Source organism: Brienomyrus brachyistius, unplaced genomic scaffold, assembly GCF_023856365.1.
Source record: "Brienomyrus brachyistius isolate T26 unplaced genomic scaffold, BBRACH_0.4 scaffold32, whole genome shotgun sequence".
Taxonomy (NCBI): Eukaryota; Metazoa; Chordata; class Actinopteri; order Osteoglossiformes; family Mormyridae; genus Brienomyrus; species Brienomyrus brachyistius.
In genome coordinates this window covers 917329-939789 of record NW_026042307.1, presented here as the reverse complement: position 1 = coordinate 939789, position 22461 = coordinate 917329, and the positions used below count along the sequence as shown (strand labels likewise).

The 22461-nt window shown below is 40.4% G+C and overlaps 1 protein-coding gene across 3 annotated transcripts; it reads right to left on the bottom strand.

The window, feature by feature from the left end:
- Positions 1-5665: 5665 nt before the first annotated feature.
- Positions 5666-21952, bottom strand: LOC125721118 (AP-1 complex-associated regulatory protein-like). 3 transcript variants are annotated; one of them, XM_048997104.1, is made up of 10 exons: positions 21602-21952; positions 20733-20781; positions 20475-20501; positions 20349-20374; positions 18545-18641; positions 17839-17937; positions 16867-16916; positions 16321-16394; positions 9565-9687; positions 5666-8805 (listed from the first exon to the last, which is right to left on the bottom strand). In XM_048997104.1, the coding sequence occupies exons 1-10, from the start codon at positions 21670-21672 to the stop codon at positions 8537-8539; spliced, it is 885 nt and encodes a 294-aa protein (XP_048853061.1). In that variant the 5' UTR covers positions 21673-21952; the 3' UTR covers positions 5666-8536. The 3 variants fall into 3 exon arrangements, with proteins under 3 accessions (XP_048853061.1, XP_048853062.1, XP_048853063.1); XM_048997105.1 differs by lacking the exon at positions 17839-17937; XM_048997106.1 differs by lacking the exon at positions 21602-21952 and having other exon boundaries at positions 18545-20374; positions 20475-20558.
- Positions 21953-22461: the final 509 nt, after the last annotated feature.

The following is a 22461-nucleotide window of genomic DNA, read 5'->3' as shown; positions in this document are numbered from 1 at the left end:
TATTTCAGGTGTGTATTTATTTAGTTGCTTGCATGGTATCTTTTAGAAGGCACTTATATATTAAGCTGTAATGTATGGTATGGTTTGGTTTGCATGTCTCTCCCACGCTTTCTACTGTAGGAAAACTGCCCCCATGCCTGATGTCCAGGCAGGGTAAAATGCGTTTGTCATGTCATTACGAACTTTACATGATCTGTCTGGGAAGAAATTAGTGCTCTCGTCTTTTAAGTGATGGGAGAACGAAGATGGGATGAGCAATAGATGCTGAGAGATCAGTGCTACCCACTGTGGCGTCATGTTTAATAACTGTAAAACTTAAATATTGCTAACCTTGCACGTTTACAAAGTCGCAAAATGATTCTACAAAAATCTTATATTTCCCTTGTCACTTAATATCTCATACTACAGAAATGTAATTTAAAGTTTTACAACCATCAAGTTGTTTTATAATCTTTCACTTTAAGAAAATATATATATTCTATTATTTATTATATTATTTTGTCATTTTTATTATAAAAATATTATGCTGCATTTTTCCACGCATTACCCTCCGACGAGGTAGGCTGTTCAGCTTTTATGCTTCTGCTGTGACAATCTGAATTTCCGTTCCGCCCCCTATGACGCTCCGGCAGGCATTGCAACAGAAATAATGACGTTGCGCGTGTGCGAGGCAGGAAGTCATGCTGTCTACGCAACTGATAAAAACCAGCACTTTAACCTTGAATGAAAAACATGCATAAGACGGCGATCTGAAAAGCATGTCAGCTGTCAGCCTAGCGGTGAAAGAGCGGCGAGCGTCGCATCTTAAACGGGGGAGCGGGCTGAACGTGCAGTCGTCGCATTACGCGGTGACAAACTCTTCGGATCAATCTGAGCAGGTATGCTGTCTGAACGTGCTGATCTGCTAATATAAGCATTGATTTGTTACATTATGATATCATTTTAAGATCATGAACCAGAGTGTTTCACTAGGCGCAAGCAGTACGTGGTGCTTGGCTGAATTACGGAGGAGTGCTGGAACATCTGGGATCGCATATGTGGGCGCCAGGCGCTTTATAAACGAGCTAAAGGGGCATTTTTAAAGAGGGTGTACTGAGCTGGGGAGGCACCAGTGATCGAGGTAGCCAACTGCTCTGGCCCCCCTCTGATTGATTCTTGCAACTCAGATTTTTCGCGTTTTCAATATTTCTCTATAGATCGGCCTATTTCTTGTCGGATACTTACCTTCGATGTAATCAGTTAATTACACATCAATGAACTAAAACGGTGTCATATATTTATAATTAATTTCGAAAGACCACTGGAATTATACACATGGATAACTTTCTTTGCAAGTGTGACTTAAAGCAGAATCACAAATAAACCGCTGTTCTTCTATGTGTTTATTTGAATACAGGAACACAGGCTGTGCCCTGCTGTTGCATTTATATACTGTGTATTCACCAGTGTTTCAATTAGCAAATTAGTACCGTAGAGGTTGCAGCTCAAGAGATCGCTATTCATAAATTTATCCATTTATACAACATATTAATTAGGCGTTTCTTCCCACTGTTCAACCCAAAGGAAAGGAATAATTCAAAATAAGGTCTTGCCTTTATCCAGCCTGTTTCTCCTAGACATAACTGAGCTCAGTTCAATGTAAATATGAGATATTGACAATTTTCTTGTACTTAAATTCTGCTCCTGAAAAATAACCTTCCTGGCGTCTCGGCCTGATCCCTTTTTAAGATCTTAAAATACTTTTTCTCTTCACTGCACTGATTTTTATTTGTCTCCGATAATCAGCTCTTGAGAAAATAGTGTAAGATCTAAAAGACAACTTGACTGATTAGCTTTTTAATGATCCTGCACAATATCAAGTATGTATCTTAGTAATCAAATTCAAGTCTCAACTCTGTGTTAAAAAAACTCCTGCTTTTATTGTTATTTTGCTAACATCATATCTCACAGGATAATTTCTTTTAGATTGATAAATTCTTTTGTTCCTTATTTCTCTTTGGGGTCGGGGGATTAGGAGAGACGGGTCCGAATTCAGTAATCTCAAAAGAAGCAGGTGATTTTATTTCTGATGATACAGAAAAGACTGTTCTGAGCTGCAAAACTTTCCCTGGTAATCTAGGTTCAGTACTTCCCCACTAGGTACGTGAGCAGGACCTTACTTGGGACTTTACCGTTCAGTTTAAGAGTCTGGTTATTTAACAGTTACAATGTGACTGTGTCACTTTCCTGCAATGTTAAGGATTAAAGCCAGATTTCCAGGATCAAAGTCAGCATTTGAACTCTTTTGCCAAAATACACTGTAGTGTGTTTAAATTGGTTTGGTAGACACTTTAAAGCAAATTGGGGGTCAGAGAGCATCAAGTGCCTAAAGAAAGCCTTGTGTAACATTTGACAGTGAAAAATTAATTCTGCAGTATGTGTATGTGTGAGCCTGTGCGTGCATGTATGCGTGTGTGTCTGTGCGTGCATGTGAGCGTGTCTATACCCTCAGGGACTGGCAGTACACTCTATGCACAGGCTCCAGTGTACAAAATGAGCCCTTATGAATGCAGCGTGAAACAAAACAAAATGTTCCGACCCAGGCAGACGTGAGATGGAGCCGGGAGACGCGTCAGCTCACACCGCTGGATGACTGCGAGCGGCTCGGGACGCTGTTCGGACAGGTGAACAAGTGCCTGCGGGGGGTGGGCTTCTGCCAGCTGTACTTCGGGGACAAGATCGTGGAGCCCGTGGTGGTGGTCCTCTTCTGGGTGATGCTGTGGTTCCTCGGCATCCAGGCTCTGGGCCTGGTTGGAGCTCTGTGCATCGTCATCATCTACATCCAGAAGTGATGCCTCGTTGGTTGGTGGGCAGTGCTCCTTCCATCAGCCGCAGGTTCTTCACACTACCTGGCCTTCAGCAGACCAGTGGACACATCAAAAGTGCCTTGCATGGAGTTTTATACGACACATTTATGCACGGCGTTTGGTAGCAGTGATTTTTGTTTTCTTTTTGTAGTCATTCAAAGCTTTTAAAAATGTATTTTTTTGAACATATGTATTTTCGTAATATTGAAAAATTACAGAAATGACTGATGGTGAAACCACAGTGTAGGAAGTACTCTGCTGGGTAAATGAAACCTTAGACACTTCAGCACTTCTTGTCAGTATTAGAGACCTGATTGAATGACTCTTACACAGTCTGCTAAGAACTATGACTTCACTGTTTTTCAGCATGCAACAGATCTTCAACCCAGATACAATTTACATGTCTGCAAGTTTAGACTCGGGTTAACCTGGGCACTTTACTGTGGTAATCCTTACCAGGCGTTGTTTACTATATGCATCACACTTTAATTTCTCTTTAATCTTTAAATGCCATAGAGTTGACTTGTTGTGGGCTCTTTGTGATTCTTCTTGAGAACTTTGGTGCAACACTGGCATGAAAGTGAAACCTATTTAGTGGTTTCATAGCTGAAGGGAAGGCTTAACTGAAAACGCACTTCTGCTGCCTCAATGGATGAATCTTCATATGTCCCAGATCTAGGTGAGCTAATGGGCCAGTGTGCTTGCTTGTACGGATTTGTTTTACATCACTGTGATTTTATTTCAGAAGTGTCACAGCCCATGGTTATGAGTGCAAGGACGTTTTGACTCATCTGAGTTGTACCTTTTGGCTGTAAGTTTTACGATATCTACTCATCTCCTCTTTGGAGATGTTCAAACTCACGCTTGCCTTTTTAACATCATATCTCACTTTTGCAGCCTTCTGTGTCTGTAAATGCGCATGGTGCCTCAAAAAGATTGTGGAATTTAAGTTTCTTACTCAGGACCCTGTACTGGAAAAGTGACTAGAAGGTAGTTGAATGTTTAGTCCTCTGAGGGGAACATGGTGGCTTAACACTGTAGCCTCATACCTCCAGGGTAAAATGTCTCCACCTCCTTGTATGGAGTTTGCATGTTATCCCTGTGTCTGCATGAGTTTCCTCCAGTTTCTTTCCACAATCCAAAAGCATGCACTTTGATGAATTGGTGTCTGTAAATTGGTGTGTGTGCGTGTGTGTGTGTGTGTGCGTGTGTGTGTGTGTGTGCGTGCGCCTGGAGATGGATTTGCATGCAGTCCAGACTCAGGCTCGGTGGATAATTAGCTCTTTTTAATTCGAGTTATAATTTTTTTTACTTTAATGTTCCATTTTGGCTAAAGATTCTATTAGAATTGTTCTTAAGCAGATTCGGAACATGAAAAATGGTGATAAATTGAATGGACTACAAACTGAAATCTAATTTTAATAAATAAATCATATAATATATGCTTTTTGTTGTGGGGCGTAACACTAGAAAACACCAACAGCACATTTCATTATGCACTTTTTTTGTCTGACTACCTACTAGGGATCCAGATTTTACCAGGGAATGTGTTTGACTAGGGCTGGGAAACATGCCCTAAAAATGATACCAGTTTTTTTCAGAGATTTTTACAATATCAGCATTTACCACAATATTCTAAAATTCATACCTAGAAGACAGTAAAATATGACAGGTGTTTTTTCTGATTATGATGACGAAATTGTTTTACTGATAGTTATAGAGCATATGACAGGTAAATTACACCAACAGACTCATATCGCGATAGAATTTGTGTAGAGATATTGCATTATGACCGTCAATTATGCAAGAAAACAATTATTTAGGATATATGAAGATATTGGGCACCAGATATTGTCTTCTTTCATACTTTTAATTTACTCTAAGCACATTCTTAGCTGGAATGGACTGACCTAAAGTAAACGGATTGTTTTCATATTTGCTGAGGAAGTATGTGATGCATAACAGCGGCCTCCTAATCATCCCCTATATCTAATTAGTGAATTCTCACCTGCCCCTTCACCACCTTGGCTAACATATGGTGAGCATACTGGTACAGAATGATTGCCATTGAATTATCCAGTTACACGGTGGTGATGGAAGTGGCTCCCCATTGGATCTGTAAAGCGCTATATAAATGTAATGTTTATTCATTCAATGTGAATAGCTTCAGCTACAGCATAGTTAAACTTGAGGCTGGGTCCAGCAGTTTTAAATGCCTCACATATAACTGAAGTTTAGCTAATTAAGAATTTTATGAACCATTTCAATATAATTACACAAATGGAGTCATTTCACATTGGCATACAATAGGGCTCTTCAAATCTCACCGTCAATTACAAATCCAGGCCTTGTTTTCAGTTCTCCCAGGTAGTTAGTTTAATAATTATTGATTCTGATTGGTCAGAGGTTTCACACCTGGCTCACAGGTAAAGGAAGGCAGGAAAACTCCTCACAGAAAACTAGAATCATCAATAAAGCCGAAGAACTAGCAGACGGAGAAGCCAGGCTTGGTTGACTGATGCCATGTGACTTCTGACAGGGTAGAGAAAAGTAATTCATTTATTTATTTTTCTGGAAAAAATGTGAATAAAAGATTCAAATGAAAAATAGTCATCTAAGTTCATATTTATTCACATTTTAAAACAATGAAGTACGCATTTAGAATATTCTTGTGGTTGGACTCATTAAAAATATTAAAATATGGTATTTTATATATCAAAGTGGCATTTTAAAAAATTCTCAAGGTCTTGTCACAGGGGAATATGAGGTCAATATAAGGCAAAACCTAGCTGAAAATTAATGAGATTAAGTCATTAAGATGCATCTTAAAGGATCATTTTTCATTTTATTTGCAGTAAAATTCAACGCAGAGCTTCACAACATTATTAAATCAAAACAATATCCATCAATTGCACAAGAGCAAACGTTTCCAAAGTGTTCAAGTACATGTATCTTGACCTGCATAGCGTTGTACACAAAAGGCAAAACTCTGGCTCAAATGCAGTTCACTCTCCGACACCCTTATCCCAAGCAAGCAGATGTAAGCCCTTATTACTTAACCTCTGATTTGCAGGAGGAACAACATCACTAAATGTGCAGATCACTTCTTGACTAAAGTAAAAACAACTTTGCCGAAACAAGTGATGGTGATGACCTTTCTGGGTTTTCAGAACTTGTCAACAGGTCCACTTCCTTAAACAGGAAAGAGCCCCTGCTGAGTATTGTCTGACATGCAGTGTTCGGCACAATATCAGCATCTGTAGTCAAACGTGAAATTCATAATGATCCCATAGAACCTGGCAGCCTGCGGTCATCTCCTTGCTTGACCAGGCAACGGCAGTTTTTAAGGCATTTGAGTTGATCAAATGATATCATAAGCTGTCCTTTGCAAGTCAGAGGTCAATTGTGGGCAGATCAACAAACACTATGCATGTTCTGCTTTTGGATAGAAGATACTTAAGCATACAGAAGATACATATTATCTTACCCTGCTTCACAGTACCTCATAATACAGGCTTATGCACAGGTTCATAAATAATACTAGAACATGCTATGCACATTTAACAAATATAGCGGGACTAATACCCTTGGCCTGTGCTTTGATTGGCACTCCATGGCCACGCCTACTTTTACACACCAATGAACAACCAGGATTTTACCAAAACATTGGCCTTGAGTTAAGGGTGTTTCGTGACATTCTGTCATAAATATAAGTATATAAAGACTTAAGACATTAGAATTATACATCCATTCAATTCAGAACTACAAATAAAATCCTAATTTCAAATCGCCAATTTAAGCCAGAGTTTGCTCTCCATAAAAACTAACCAAAAAGTCTTATGAACCAAAAGTTGTGCTAAAGCTCACCTCACGTCTTAAGGACTTTACACCCTTATCAGTCTCCCCTGTCCGTACATATACCAAGTACCACTTTGGAATGACATAAATGCATAATATGACTTAATGGACAGCAACTTTGGATTGTAGCCATAGACAAAACACATACAAACTGAACACTGGACTATTTTTTTTAATCCAGTGTCCTAAAGTAAACATATCAAGGCTCAGTTGCTTATAAAACACACTAGCACATTCAACTCAAAAAGGTACATTTTTGAGGAAATTTTGTCAAACTGAGTATTGTTCATTTTAGTGCACACAAGAATATTTACAAACATCAGCCAGTCCGACAGGACTGTGCCTGACCTTCAGCAGTACCAGTTCGGCCAGAGGGTAAGGACTCCTAGTGCATGCTCAATATATGGAGTCCCGACGACACCCATCGGGAGTCACAGCAAGATCTCAGCTGATTCATTCTGGCTCCGCCCCCAGAGACATGCAGTTCAGCTGAACTGACAATTCCAAGCTTTCCTTTGCCATCTATGGTTGTACCTTGCTGTTGCCTTGGATAAGTTTAGGGTGTCGATCACCTTAATCTAATTAGCAGTTACTGAAAATGGAAAGTGATAAGTGACCATGTGACATTGCCTTCTTGGAATGTAGACAAAGGACTTTCTAAGCCTTTGTTTTTGTTTAGTTTTTTTTAAAGATCACTTGTGCTGATGTTGCTACAAAGCAGAGCAAAAAGAATCCGTTTCAGCTTATTGCTGGTGATCAAGACTGATATCAAGCAGCAGCTGAAGCTCTTTACTATAAGCATACTTCAAGGTTTCAATGCAAGCCACTCATACTATGTACAGATGAGGACATTTCTCATATACCATGGCTCAGAAATCATAAAAACACAAGGTTACTTCCTTATATTTCACGACTGAAAGCCAACAAAATGAGCAGGCAACCACAAGAAACCAAAGGTCCAATCAACTTGCCCTCCCTCTTCACTGAATAAGAATAAATTAAATAAATAATAAAAATAGATCAAACTTTTGTTAACTGTACTTCAAAACAGACCCCTGCAGCACACGACAAAATAGATATTTGCAGATGTTTCCAGTGACGGCGATGGCAAATAAGAGGAGAGAATTGCAGGAGATTAAAAAATGTGTGCACATCCCTGAATTCAAATGAAAAGTAGAAAATTGCTAGTGTACAAAAGTGTTGATGCTTCTCTTACCACCCTCTCTGAGTTCATGGAGGAAAGCTGGAAGAGGGATGGTACAGGGTTGAGAATTTAGTTGTGGCTCCAGCTTTGAATAAAATGAAACTGTGTCCCAATTATAGGTGCACAGCTGACTTGTCCATCGCTTCTTGTATGTTCACAGTAATGGGCCCCTCAGGGTCTCCTTGTGTGGATTTTAAGGTGAATACAGTCTGGCAACTCCAACTGAGCTACAAATTGCACTTGACTCAAAAACACCTGCATGGGAAACATGGGTCATATGAAAACCGTAACAGCAGATTCTGTTCGCCGTCCGCTGGCAAAAAATAGGCTGAATTAAATAAAATACTGAAAGGACGGCCAGTGAGAATAAGAACAAACAATGAACAAACATCATTCCTAATGAGTGATGAAAATGCAAACTCTGAACAATAAAATCCATTTGATGTTGTGGGCTGGTGTTTCATGTTGTAACATCTAGCAGGGCTACCTATTAAATCACCCAAAAACATCTCCAAACTGGGTACAATCACATCACCAAACGGCTACTGTCAGCAGATGTGTCAATGAACCTGAACTGCAGATTTATGAATCAATTCCAGACTTTTTCCCCATCCTGTCCAAGCCAAGACTATCTGTCCTGACTGTCTGAAACTGAGGTATTGTCGGGGTTCCCTGGGGGGGTCTCCAGCAGCATAGTGGAGAAGCCATTACTTTCCGAGTCGCCCGTGTCCTCAGCATGTGTCCGCACGAAGTCATTCTCCCACTCCAGCGTGTTGGAGTCCTCCGAGGCAGAAGCCGGGCCGCTGGCTGCCTTGCCCCTCCCTGGCAGCAGTGCCGCCCGCAGGATGTCCTCCTCAGTGCGGGAGCGCTCGCACACCGCCAGCCCTCGCGTCATTCCTGCACCATCGATGCAGGAAATGCGACATTAGCCTCTGCCCCCCATATAATCAGCATTCCACATTGGCTGCATGCAATCCAATGCTCCTTTTAAATTATAAGAGCAATTTCTTAATTAATTGAACTGGACAGAATGTATCAGTTATAACTAAAGGAGGTGTCTAAACCCCTAGAAAGTTACGTGTTTACAGACTTTTGCCAATCAGTGCTCTCAGTTTAATCAAATAGTTGCGAAATATGTGAAGTAATTTTCCGCCTAAGTATAGTACTCGAGTAGTTCTACATAGAATGTGTAGAATAATGTATGCAACATATAAATATTTACTATTCACTGATGTTAAAAATAATAGCTAATGGAATCTGAAAGGGTGCCTAGGTCTGGAAAATGTGCACTTACCACAAATGAAGCTAAGCACTTCTGTCTAGCCACTGATGTAAACGCACAAATTATCCGGGAAAGAAATAAACTGACTGCCAAGACCAACCAATGAAAGATTTGCTTACAAGAGTCTGCTAGTTACCCGGCTGATTCTCATTGGTTCTGCGATATGACACTGGAAAAATGTGGCCTCTCACCAAAACTAAGACCTAACTCAGTGAATGTGTCTTCATTTCTGGAATATTTAGATAAAGGGATCCATGACACTTTGAAGAGTGAGATTTTATCAATCAGATTTTGTCTCTCAGTCGCAATGTTCCCCTGACCACAATTTCCAAACTAAAATAGAAGGCCATTCGGGCCAAAGTCTAGTCCCTCACCCTCCTCATCTTCCCACTCCAGGTCCAAAGAGGTGCCGTCATCGTTGGTGGAGCGTGTCCTAGTAGTGAAGTCATAGCTGCTCTCTGTGTTGGGTGTGACAGCGTTCGTCTCAGAGGAAACCCCTGGCATCACAGATGGCAAGGAAAGAGGGGTGTTACCATAGAAACACAAGCTCCAATTACCCCATTACGCTGAATGCTGGTTCTCCAGACCCACATCAAACAACCAAGCCTTGAAAGTATTCAGCATGGTTTACCGTAACTGCTACACACAGACACCTGCCAAAATATCCAGCGGAAAAAACAAAAACAAAGCCCCCCCTGCAGAGATATGTCACTTCAGTACCTTAGTTACGTTTAAAAATTTTCTTTAGCGGTTGTAGTACAATTTTTCATCCTTTGTTGATGAAAAGGGTACATCTATTAGCCAAAATCAAGAAGTCATATGCGATTAATTCTTTACCATATAGTGATATAATTTTCACAGGTTCTGAGTCTTTGTGATCCACAAAAACTGACATATTTATTAATCTGATGGTACCTTTTTGAAATCAGATAATTGCTATTAATTTACTATATTCTTAATAAGAGATTTCAGTTCCTATCGAGTTTGCTGTTGATTCTGTTAATAGATCACTCTAGCATACTGATCCAGATGAGTTTTCGGCTTAAGTATAAGATACACAATTATTTTTTTTGTGATTCATGCCTGTCTTTTTTCTATTCACAAAGTGTTTTCTGTTTAGTATTAAGCAAACTGTGTCCCCAAACTAGCAAGACAATATCAATGAGTAATATGATTTTGGATTGTACTTGTTTTCTCTATCACACTTTGTGCAGTATTGACACATCATGTGCATCTGCTTATGGTCACAGCAGAAACAGACCCTGTTATCTGGAAGTTCAGACTTTCAGAGACATGTAATTTGCCACCTGTGATGTAATCTTAGTGGTGCAGAACTTGAAGTATGACCAAGAAGAGTCAACTTAAAGTCTCAGAGAAGACCGAGCTGTTGTGTCAAGTAGCTCTGCTATGCAAGGTTGGGGTGGGCAATATAGCAATATCATGATATTTCAAGGAAATTTGTGATAATGGTATTTATGACAATATAGAAAATAATTCTGAACAATGTTTAATCAGTGATTGCAGCTTGCAGGTAGCAGCAATTATTATTCATTATCTATCCATAATATGTCTGCTTAATGCTTTAGTGTAACAATAACTTAACCGTATAACTCTTCAAGAACGTGCACAATATAGTCATCTAATAAAACTGACCTTAAATTTTAAAGACAAATGTAAACAAACGGCAGAAATCCAAACAGACTTTCCGTCAAAATGTAAACACTCACTGCTTATGAAAATAAAATAAAAATGTAGTCAAAACTTAAATAATTGCCTTGCATGTTTTTTTGGATTACCATCAAATGAAGTAGACTATTAGTGCTGGAACTGTTGCAATGCTTCTAATTTCTTGTGTAAACATAAAATGGATACACCCTGAAGTAAGGTAAGTGAGAATGTCAGGGCTGCAGCTGTAGAAGTAAACACTTTGAGAGTTAACTAGCCATCCAGGTGGCAGACACATCACAGCCAGAGCTTTGGATTCTTTGTCAAGAACACCACACACTCACACATGGGCAATTTAGTAACTCCAATTAACCTCAGCATGTCTTTGAAACTGAAGTACCTGGAGGAAACCCCACAATGACATGGGGAGAACATGCAAACGCCGCACACACACACACACACACACACACACACACACACACACACACACACACACACACACACACACACACACACACACGGCCCAGGTGGAGACTTGAACCTGGGTCCCCTAGGTGTGAATCAACAGTGCTAACCACTGCACCACCATGCCACCCCCCCCCCACCTTTAATATCACTTTCCTTCAATATCACTACGTAATTATGTAACTCAAATTATTACAAAACAGAAAAAGTGGTTCGTACACTGTACGAAGTTTCGATAGCGTACTACAGCGGCATTAGCACTGTGCACGAGCGAGGGAATGCACAGGTACTATTCTAGAGGGTGGACTACCAAAAAAGGCAAAACTACCTTAAATTTCATTTATTCGTGGTTATTAAATTACCATTAGTATACCATGCTTTTTAATATCACTTGTCCTTACAGCTGCTAGATATGCTCATCATTAAAGCCATAAAGTCGTCTGCTTGCTACCTTAGAATCTCCACCGAATAAGTATTTCAGAAAATGTTTAGGCTAGAATCTGGGCTTATTCTACACTGCTTGATGGTGCCAGCGTGTGTGTGTGTGTGTGTGTGTGTGTTGTGCTTGTTGAGAGCAGTGCTGGTATAGGAAGCTAAAGCTGAAAAGAAAACGGAAACTAATTTTTAAATAATCGTTAAATGAAATAAAAATGAAAACTATATATACCTAAAAAACCTGTCAGACTTTAAACTGCTGAAAGTACTGCCACACCACCATAGTCTTTTTGCCTGGTTTATCCACAGTATCTCATCTTTTAAAAGATGTCGCAGCTGCTTGGCCGTGGAACTGGGGAAATGATTCACTTCCATAATGCACATCTTAAAACAGTCAGCATCTTGTCTAAAGCCCAGTGAATGATTAAATGTGCATGTCAGTATAGCGTAACTATTCTACATGATTGTATGGTACGTGCGCAATAATCACCAGGTCTTCAGATAATGGGTACAAACATTTGTCCAGACGGCGGCTATTCGGTATATATGAACATTTACACCCACAATTTGGTAAGCAGATTAGTAGTATGACTAAAATGAATGAGAGGCCTATAAAGGTTGGGTAACATAGATGAATGCGTCATTCAGAAATTTCATGTGCTTTGATTACTTGGGTGTTAGAACTTTGGAGTGACACTATTTTTTTTTTCCAAAATCAGTGACGTACACAATGAACGTTGATGAGATAGGTGTCACCACACCTGTAATAGTTTGCATACTGCCAATGGTCCATCAGTCAGGAATGTCATTGTCTCTGCCCCCCACGCCCTTCACTTTGGAAAGGAAGAGTACATTTTAAAAAGAAACAATTGTAACCTTTTTACAGTTTATAACATGCAACGGATTAAACGCTGATGAATAAAAAGTGCAATCACATTATACTGGAATAATACAAGCCTATTAGCATATTCCAGCATGCTTGCTTGCCACATATATACCCGTTTGTATTTTGGGTTGTAAATACTTGGGCTGTGTCTTCCGTTGATGTAAGTGTGTATACCTGTGTGTGCCCCGAACTGTGCCAGTTACTCGGATGTTTCTGTGGTCTCTGTAAGTAGTTATCATGTCTGTACTTTAGAGCCCAGCGTCAGACGTGGTGTTTATCCATTATATATGATGGGAGTGTGTGGTCCCTTTGCGGGAAACAATAAAACTGCTGCTTCTTTCAGAAACAGTCTTTTTTTAGTTTGGTTGTTGCCGCCGCCATGCTCCGCTTTGCTAAACGCCACAAGGGAATATTCCACAAAATATACTCGTATTTTACTGCTGAACTGGGGCACATTTCACAAAAGCTTCCATTAGCAACTCCGATTCACTTGCATGGTTCTAAATGTGTAAGCCGCTAACATACAGTTGTAGCCAAAAGTTTTAAGAATGACACAAGTATTATAAGTTTGATGCTTCAGTTTTTGTCAGATGTTTCTGTGATATACTGAAGTATAATTACAAGCATTTCATAAGTGCCAAAGGCTTTTACTGACAAATTACGTTTATGTAAATAGTAAATATTTGCAGTGTTGGCCCTTTTTCAAGACCTCTGCAATTCGCCTTGACATGCTGTCAATCAACTTCTGGGCCAAATCCTGACTGATGGCAGGCTTTTCTTGCATAATCAATGCTTGGAGGTTTTCAGAATTTATGGGTTGTTGTTTGCCCACCTTCCTCTTGAGGATTGACCACAAGTTCAAGTTGAGGTCTGGGGAGTTTCCTGGCCATGGACGCAAAATGTCGATGTTTTGTTCCCCATTCACTTAGTTATCACTTCTGCCTTATGGCACGGAGCTCCATCATGTTGGAAAAGGCTTTGTTTGTTACCAAACTGCTCTTGGATGGTTGGGAGAAGTTGCTCTCAGATGATGTTTTGGTACCATTCTCTATTCATGGCTGTGTTCTTAGGCAAAATTGTGAGTGACCCCACTCCCTTGGCTGAGAAGTGACCCCACACATTAATGGTCTCAGGATGCTTTACTGTTGGCACGACACAGGACTGATGGTAGCGCTCACTTTTCTCCTCTGGACAATCTTTCTTCCGGATGCCCCAAACAATCGGAAAGCGGATTCATCAGAGAAAATGACTTTACCCCAGTCCTCAGCAGCGCAATCCCTGTACCTTTTGCAGAATATCAGTCTGTCCCTGATGTTTTTCTTGTAGAGAAGTGGCTTCTTTGCTGCTCATCTTGACACCAGGCCATCCTCCAAAATCTTTGCCTCACTGTGCATGCAGATGCACTCACACCTGAATGCTGCCATTCCTGAGCGAGCTCTGCACTGATGGTTCCCCGATCCCGCAGCTTTCAACTTTAGGAGATGGTGATGGCGCTTGCTCGACTTTTTTGGCCGCCCTGAAGCCTCTTTCACAACAATTGAACCTCTCCATGAATTTCTTGGTGAGCCAATAAATGGTTGATTTAGGTGAAATCTTACTAGCAGCAATATCCTTGCCTGTGAAGCCCTTTTTGTGCAAAGCAATGATGACTGCATGTGTTTCCTTGTCAGTAACCATGGTTAACAGAGGTGGAACAATGATTTCAAGCACCACCCTCCTTTTAAAGCATCCAGTCTGCTATTCTAATTCAATCAGCATGACAGAGTGATCTTCAGCCTTGACCTCCTCAAACACTCTCACCTGTGTTAACGAGAGATTCACTGAAATTATGTCAGCAGGTGGGGCAGCATGCTGGTGCAGTGGTTAGCACTGTCGCCTCACACCTCTGTGTCCCGGGTTCGAGTCTCTGCCTGGGTCACATGCGTGTGGAGTTTGCATGTTCTCCCCATGTCGTCGTGGGGTTTCCTCCGGGTACTCCAGTTTCCCCCCATAGTCCAAAAACATGCTGAGGCTAATTGGAGTTGCTAAATTGCCCATAGGTGTGCATGTGTTAGTGAACGGTGTGTGAGTGTGCCCTGCGATGGGCTGGCCCCCCATCCTGGGTTGTTCCCTGCCTCGTGCCCATTGCTTCCGGGATAGGCTCCAGACCCCCCGCGACCCAGTAGGATAAGCGGTTTGGAAAATGGATGGATGGATGGGATGTCAGCAGGTCCTTTTGTGGCAGGGCTGAAATGCAGTGGAAATGAGTTTCTTGGGATTAAGTTCATTTTCATAGCAAAGAGGGACTTTGCAATTAATTGCAATTAATCTGATCACTCTTCTTTACATTCTGAAGTAAATGCAAATTATCATCATAAAAACTAAGGTAGCAGACTTTGTGAAAAATAACATTTGTGTCATTCTCAAAACTTTTGGCCACAGCCGTAATTAGCAACTATACTTTTGGTAAATATACCCCCGTAACATCATTTATGTATATTATACAAGTGTTCTTACTGCAGAAGTTAATGTTCCAAGTAAAATCTTATTTCCAGCAAATACAATGTATACTATTTTAAGGTAATTTACGATATGTATTTTGACAAACTTAAGTTAAATAAAACAATTACTTTGTAGTTTACTAGGAAAAAAATCTCATGAAGGTAGTTAAAAACGCTAAAAGAACAACCTAGTTACCATTAGTTTGTACGTATTTATAAAGATTTATATAAAGGATGTATAAAGTTTTTACAGGAACAATCAAAATTAGACAAGTGACAGTTGTAATTTACAAAGTTAATGCTTATCCAAATTTGCAGTTAAGGAATGAAACGATGTATTTTTACCACATTTCCTCAGTGTAAACTCTCTCACGTCACAAAATAAAAGGTTGTAGCTCCTCAATTAGTGTAAACAAAACCCAGACATGTGATCATTTATGGGAGTTTTCAAGCGTTTTCTTGACCCAGTAGCAACCACGGGATTATCGTATCATCATCATATGAACAGCGCTATTTGCAAATGCGCAGGCAAGCAGCGGTACTTGGAGACTCAGACACGAGAAGTACACAACTGAAGGTTTCTGGGATGTTTTTTAGATGTTTCTATGACAAAAACTCATGGAGGTTTTTTAATCGGTTTATGTTTCATTTCTGTTAGGTTCAGCGAGCGGGGGACCGCCGACTCCAAAGGCTTAAATAAGAGCTATAAATGACAATACTGATATACCTGACTGACATGACAATTGCTCTGCACAAAAATCAAACACTGTACTTCATTTTAACTTTTTGTTTTTGTCGATGGATTCTCATAGACCACCGCCATGGTTTCATTTTCAGAATAACAGGGTTTCTGTGGATTTCAGTGAGGTTCACAATGTAAATGAGAGTCCATGTTCCAAGTTTTGCTTTTTGCAAATCAAAAGAACGTAAAGGCTGCACCTTCTTTTTCGGGTTAAGTGGGGAGGGCGTGTCTCGCCAATGACGAAACGCCCATAACTTTTTAAGCACTTTTCTGCCTTACATACTTCATAGGAGGATATACCCCTTAGTCTGTAACAGAGAGGCTGATATTTGAAAATAATTCTGAAACAGTATACCACACAGCTGACATCTTCCTATGGTTTAAGTTGTCCACAGCCCCCCCTCCCCCAAATGCTATGGTATCCCTTACTCCACCCCAACCCCACAGTAGTACTCACTGCTGCTCCGAAACTGCTCCAATGGAGCCTTCGTGTTCCTCTGGCACGTCTCCCCATCACCTATACCAGCCGTCCTGAGGAATCAAAAGAGCAAGAAGGGAAATAAAATATCCTCCATAGTCAAAAACTTATAATTAGAAAATATTACAGTGAATGAAAACATATATGTACACAAGGGAAACATTGATTGGGAGTGACTCTCTCACAGAGAGCATAGCTGGGAACATGCTACATTAGGGCTTCTTACTCAACTAAGAATATAACTGTCTGTTTATAAATACTTTGTGTGGAGGACATTCAAGAATTATTTCAGAGCTATTTCAACTGGATAACTAAGACCTTTGGCTTATTTTAGCACACTCTTCAGTTTCAAGCAATTTGTAGCTCCTGTCTGTACTTTTCCAGTTCAGTTCAGCAGGTTCCTAAGACCTCAAACTTTGAATACAAGGCGATATGATACAATAACATCTCTTCCTTTTTGCTCATTGACCTAAATATTTTGATTGGCTGTGACAGCATAGTCCGGCCCACCCACGGGCTACTCACGTTTTCTGATGCTCTCCATGGCGTTCAGTGTCAGCTTTGTCTCTCACCAACTGGTAATAAAGATAATAGAATCTTAGCAAACATTTTGATCATTCATCAAAATTTTTGTCAAGGATCTTCTGCTGCCTTTTGCCATCACAAAGTCACAAGTTATGAATGCGGAGATTCCAATTTGGCGCTTACCTGCAGATTAATTTATTGAAAAACGTTTATTGTTCATTTGCGATTTGTGTATAATATGAACCTATTAACGATTTAGCATGTTCCTGGATTAATATACTATGCATGTAGATTATGTAATTAAAACACTGCGTGTCTTAGACGCGAGTAGAAAACTCATTTGGATTAGGATGGTTGAGTGACCTAGAACTTAAAAGACTGAGGATATGAAAGGAAACAATGAGGAAAACAGAAATCAGAATGGATTAAGGATGATGGAATTATTCTGCAGCAGGCCGATGTACCCAATGGCACGTAATGAAGGAACTGTCAGTTACTCTGCAAGCTCAATCAGCAAATGGATTAAGTTAGATGCCCACACTTCTGAAACACTAACCACAACGCTCATTCCTTTACAGGAATTATGAGAAAGTCTCTCAGCAGCATGCTGGGAATACTGTGTTATTATACCAAGAAACAAGGAACTGTACCAGCAGAGAACCCCGCTGGACCAACTCTATTCAGGGGATGTATCCTGCCTTACAAGGAATATCTGAACAAGGGAGGAAGTCTAGAGGAAAGAGTGGGGATTCAGGCCCGGGACACAGATTGCAGGATAGAACAGCCAAGCAGGGAAGCGTTACACTGTGAGCATAGTTTAAAAGTAGCAGATAGTGTCACATGACAGGGGAGTACGTCAGGTGGTTTGCTGAGGGACAGAGCCGAAAAGCAGGGCCACACAGCCTTTCAGGAGAGGGGCTGAATAACACAGCCTGCTGGGGTAGGGGCACAGCCTGCCCGGAGCCCCCTCACCTGAGCACACTTGCGCTTTTGGGCCACCCTGGCAGCCTGGCGCTGGGCTGCATACTCAGCCTCCTCTTCTACCTTTAACTGCTCCTCCCGAGCCGCTAACTGGGCAGAGGCGATAACAGGAGATGTGTTAGGCATCTAAAACCGGCTCTGGTGGGGCGGTGGGGGCAAAATATGAAAAACTGAGAACTGAAGGACAACATTTTAAATTAAATCAAAATTAAAGTTAAATGACAAAACAGATTAAAGATGGATTTATCCAACATAAATGAAATAACTCTGAAAGTACTCTGTGCCATTTTGTGAAATGAATGAAAGTACAACAATGAAATCTGCATTTAACCAATATGAGAGGTAACAGTGGCCGGTTATTATTTAGTGCCCAAAGAGCAATGTCTGGGGGCGGTACCTTACTCACGGCACCTCAGTGGTACCTTGGTGATCGGGGATTCAAACCAACAACCTTTCAATCACAAGTATACTTCCTAACCATTAGGCCTCCACTGCCTCAAATCACAACATACATAACTCTTCATTAAAGTTTCATGATAAGTTCTTTTTGAAATTTAGAGTAAACTGTATGTGAATTTCTTGTTGAGCGAAATGTTGAGCGAAAGTCTGAATGCTGTTGCGAGGATCTGAATACTCTGTATGTTTGTCTATGAACATATATGTTCATATGTTTGCAAATGACAGCTGAAGCACACACCTCGGCTTGGAGCTTTCCGTCAATCAGCAGCTGCTTGTCAGTGATAGCAGCATAGCGGTTCTCTCTCAGGTAGGTGATCTCATCCTCATTGATTGGCCTGTGGCCCGAGAACATCAAAAACAAATCACCTGTAAAGCATCTTCAACAAGTGACCCGGACCCATCAGCACCTGCCTGTACATTTTCGTTATTTAACCGAGCTAGTGGGTGACTCAAAGCCTTCAAGCCACTTCCAGCAAAGAACAGAAACTGTCAGAAAATGGACTTAACTCAATGAACGGTGAAGTGGATAATATGTTACTCTAATCTTGGACACGGACCCTCATAAAACCAACATATTAAAAAATAATAAAAACTAAGCTCAACACATAGGAGCTGAAATAGGGATTAGACAGTCTAGACAGTCATAAAAATGCACTACTAACTAGAAAAACTATTTAGCAAGTTTTACTTTTGTTAATTTCCTTTAAAGAATCATTCAAATATAATTTAAAGAACTTCTATTGGAAGTGTATAACATTTTTCCTCCACAACAACAATGCTTTCTGGCTAATTTACATGGGGAAACAAAATAACGGAAACGCCCTTTGCACTTATATATGGCTCAGCTTTTGCTTTCAGAGCAGGTTCAGTTGTCACAGAGGTGCTGAACTGTATATAGTTGTGTAAGTGCCATTGATGATTATCATACTGAAATGCCAGAATATCATAGGGCAACGGTGTTTGTACCATTGAGTGCCCCTGGTTTTGCAAAATAGCCTCACATTCCTTGGCCATTTTACGGCCATGCTAAGTAGTCGATGGACCTAATGACTCCCACAAGAGACAAACAGCCACTCTGCTTCATTGTGATCTGAGATAATCCTCTGGCTTTCTTCATACATAAACCCATCCAGACCCTGCAAAATCGTAAAAGGATGAAAGATGACTCATCATTTATTATTCCCTCTTGCTCAGGGGCTCAGGTTTACAGTAGGCTTTGTGCTTTTGTGGTACTGGCCGTGGATGAAGTGGTTTTTAAATGCAAACCCCGCCCAGGCAGGTGAAGTTCACACCTTTGTTGGTGAGACTGGCTCACAGAGATGTGGATTCAGTTCTGTGATAATTTTCCAGGTCGTACTTTTGTTCTGTCCCGATAAGTGTCAGTGTCTCCCAGCCAGTCAGCTATAACACATGACCCCTGTTCCTGTTTTTGCAGGTTTTATGACCAATAAACCAGCAATTCCTGCACCATCTGTCTCCTGTGTAACTGTTACTTGCCTCATGCTATTTGAAATACAAACATTTAGGAGGTGCCGATTGTCAGAAGTCATTAACAGGCACATATTGCGAATTGCCATGCAACCTAATATGACTCATTTTCATAGCTGCATCTGTAATTGCGATTAAGTGACTTCGAGTCTTTTTTGTTGGGTTCTCTTGCATTGTCCAGCCTCCCTGAAATATCATACAGGTCATGCTTAAATATGAACACAGCATGATTCTTAGTTTTTACTGTTTTGATTATTGATTTTAATATTCTTCAGGAGGTTTCAATAATATACCAGAACCATATTACAACCAAGAATCACATATTTTAAACTAGACTTGAGCTACTTTCACTAGTACGCATCACTAAAATGATAATAAAAATGTTCAACCATGAAAACATTATTTTCCTACAAAATGTACAATTTTTTTTTAAAATAAGCAACGGTTCTATCAATTTCTGCACTCGTCATTCTAAATGGACCCTGCTGACACAGTGGAGCTCGGATTTAGCTCTTCAAATAAAACCACCCAGACCCGTCAACCACAATACACACCTCTGGGCACCTCTTGGACTTTCTGCCTGAACAAGGAGAAAACACAAAATAGAAATAATTCAGAGAAGACTGAACAACATATTTCTGGCAGACTGTTCGAACGCCATAAGAATTGCACCCACTCACCTCATCACTCTCCACAAGATTTTCAAACTAGAGAGAGAGGGACAAAAAACAGCTACATACAACACATCTGCCAAAAATGATTCACTGAAAGTATAAATGTTAGAAGCATTAATATAATATGTAGGAAACCCATTAACAAAGTATTTCAAATAATACATACATACCACAGAACTTGTATTCATTAAATACAAAAACAAATACTAAATTAAAACCTCCATTCAGGGATTCTAAGAGAACCTCAGTATTTAAGGGTGATACCTCTATAGTGTAATGTTCCCCAGTGGTGCTACTTCTGAAGTACTTCGACCTGTGTGATCAGGAAGAGGAAAAGCACTTTACAGCCAACTGGTCCATTTACATTTTCCTAGTGGAGGTCAAATAATACTTTTAATTGACTGGAAACATATGTGGTCATCTCTTCTTTCATTCTTGTACTACCATCATTCATAATATATGCATTGACTTGCCTGAAAATGAAGCGTAGTGTAAGTAATAGGAGAATTCAGTGTACTGGTCCGAAGTATTTGACTGGAATATTAAGGCACAGGGCGTCATTGGCCTGGGTTGGGATGGGATTTCAAGGGCGTAACTGAAACCCCAGCATCTGGCCTTTTAAAAGGAACTGTCAATACGACCCAGAAGGAGACGTCATTAGATGATGCCACAGTGCCAATCAAGTGGCACAATCTCTTTATGTATAAAAAATATTTATATAGCAAAGAACGTGGTTCATAATAGGAGCGCAATTCCGTGTCATTATTTATTCACCATCTACATAGGAAATCGAATAGCTTGGAAAAACGGAGTAAACGGATGTTATATATATACACACACACACAATGCAATGCATATATTACAGCGACGTTTCCCGTGTTAATTAAGTATTGCATAATACGCTGCAACATACTGCAGTGTTATGAATGACAATTTATTTAAAAAGTCAGTTTGTTTCCTCGGATAAAATCGACTATTTAATCAAATAGTTTGGCGAAATGTTGTTCACACGGTAGAGTCTTTTTTTATCTGATATATCCAACACAGGTCTAACTCAGTGTAGCACTGTAATAGTATCCTCCGTATACTTATCCCAACCCCCCACACTGGTAAAACCGTACTAGTTTACTTACCCTCCTCCTCGATGGATTCTACTGGCCTCTCTTCTAAAAATGCCACAGCATTCAGTCCAGCAGTTTCCCATGGCATCGTGTTAAAAACTGCCGATGGGTAGTAAGGCAGCTCACTCGCAGGTTGTCATCAGAAGCCAAGGTGGGAGCTGCGCTGCCACCACATCAGTCAACCACTCAGATCCATAAACCTGTCACTTCTTAGATGCAGCCATGAAAGCGACACGTAACAAATGCACCTGTAATTTCACATGTACAAAGACAGGGTCGTGATCAGAGACTCACTCACACTTATTACTGACCACCATGTTTCTTTCTTGAAGCGGTAACTCATTGTTCCACTGTTCCGGCTACACCCACGTGACGATTCATAAGCTATGGGGTGCAAAATGGCTCAAAATACTTGCCGGTAAATCCTTCGCTATTTTTTCCAACGTGCTTGTTAAAATTCAATAGCCCTAACTTGACAATCTTTTTAATTCGTCATATGCATGCAAAATTGTGTTTCTTAAAAATATACCATTTTGTGTATTTACCGAGGAATTCGTCTGGATAAGTATGGGGAAATTATATATGAGCCTGTTGCTTGGGCTTAGATGGGTAGCTCAGACCTGTACTCGTGCCTGGAAGGATTTCTGTGATCATATCACGCTGTACCCTGGACACTGATTGACTCTGTCTTCTGCTCAAAGAATATACACACGTGTCTGTGTCTTTCATGAAAGCAAGTTGGAGTATGTAAAAACTTCCCAACAAATAAAGCACCTCTGTTCTATATCCAGAAGCTTCTGTCACTAGCCCTCCAACTAAACAAAGGACGCTGACCGATGTTCCGATGGAAACTTATAAAAGTGAACAGTAGA

Coding starts and splice junctions, on each gene's coding strand:
- LOC125721118 (XM_048997104.1), bottom strand. CDS start 21,672: ATGGGAAACTGCTGGACTGAATGCTGTGGCATTTTTAGAAGAGAGGCC. Junction 18,642..20,348: donor AGTCCAAGAGGTGCCCAGAG/GTGTGTATTGTG, acceptor CTCGGGCCACAG/GCCAATCAATGAGGATGAGA. Junction 16,395..16,866: donor CATGGAGAGCATCAGAAAAC/GTGAGTAGCCCG, acceptor TTGATTCCTCAG/GACGGCTGGTATAGGTGATG.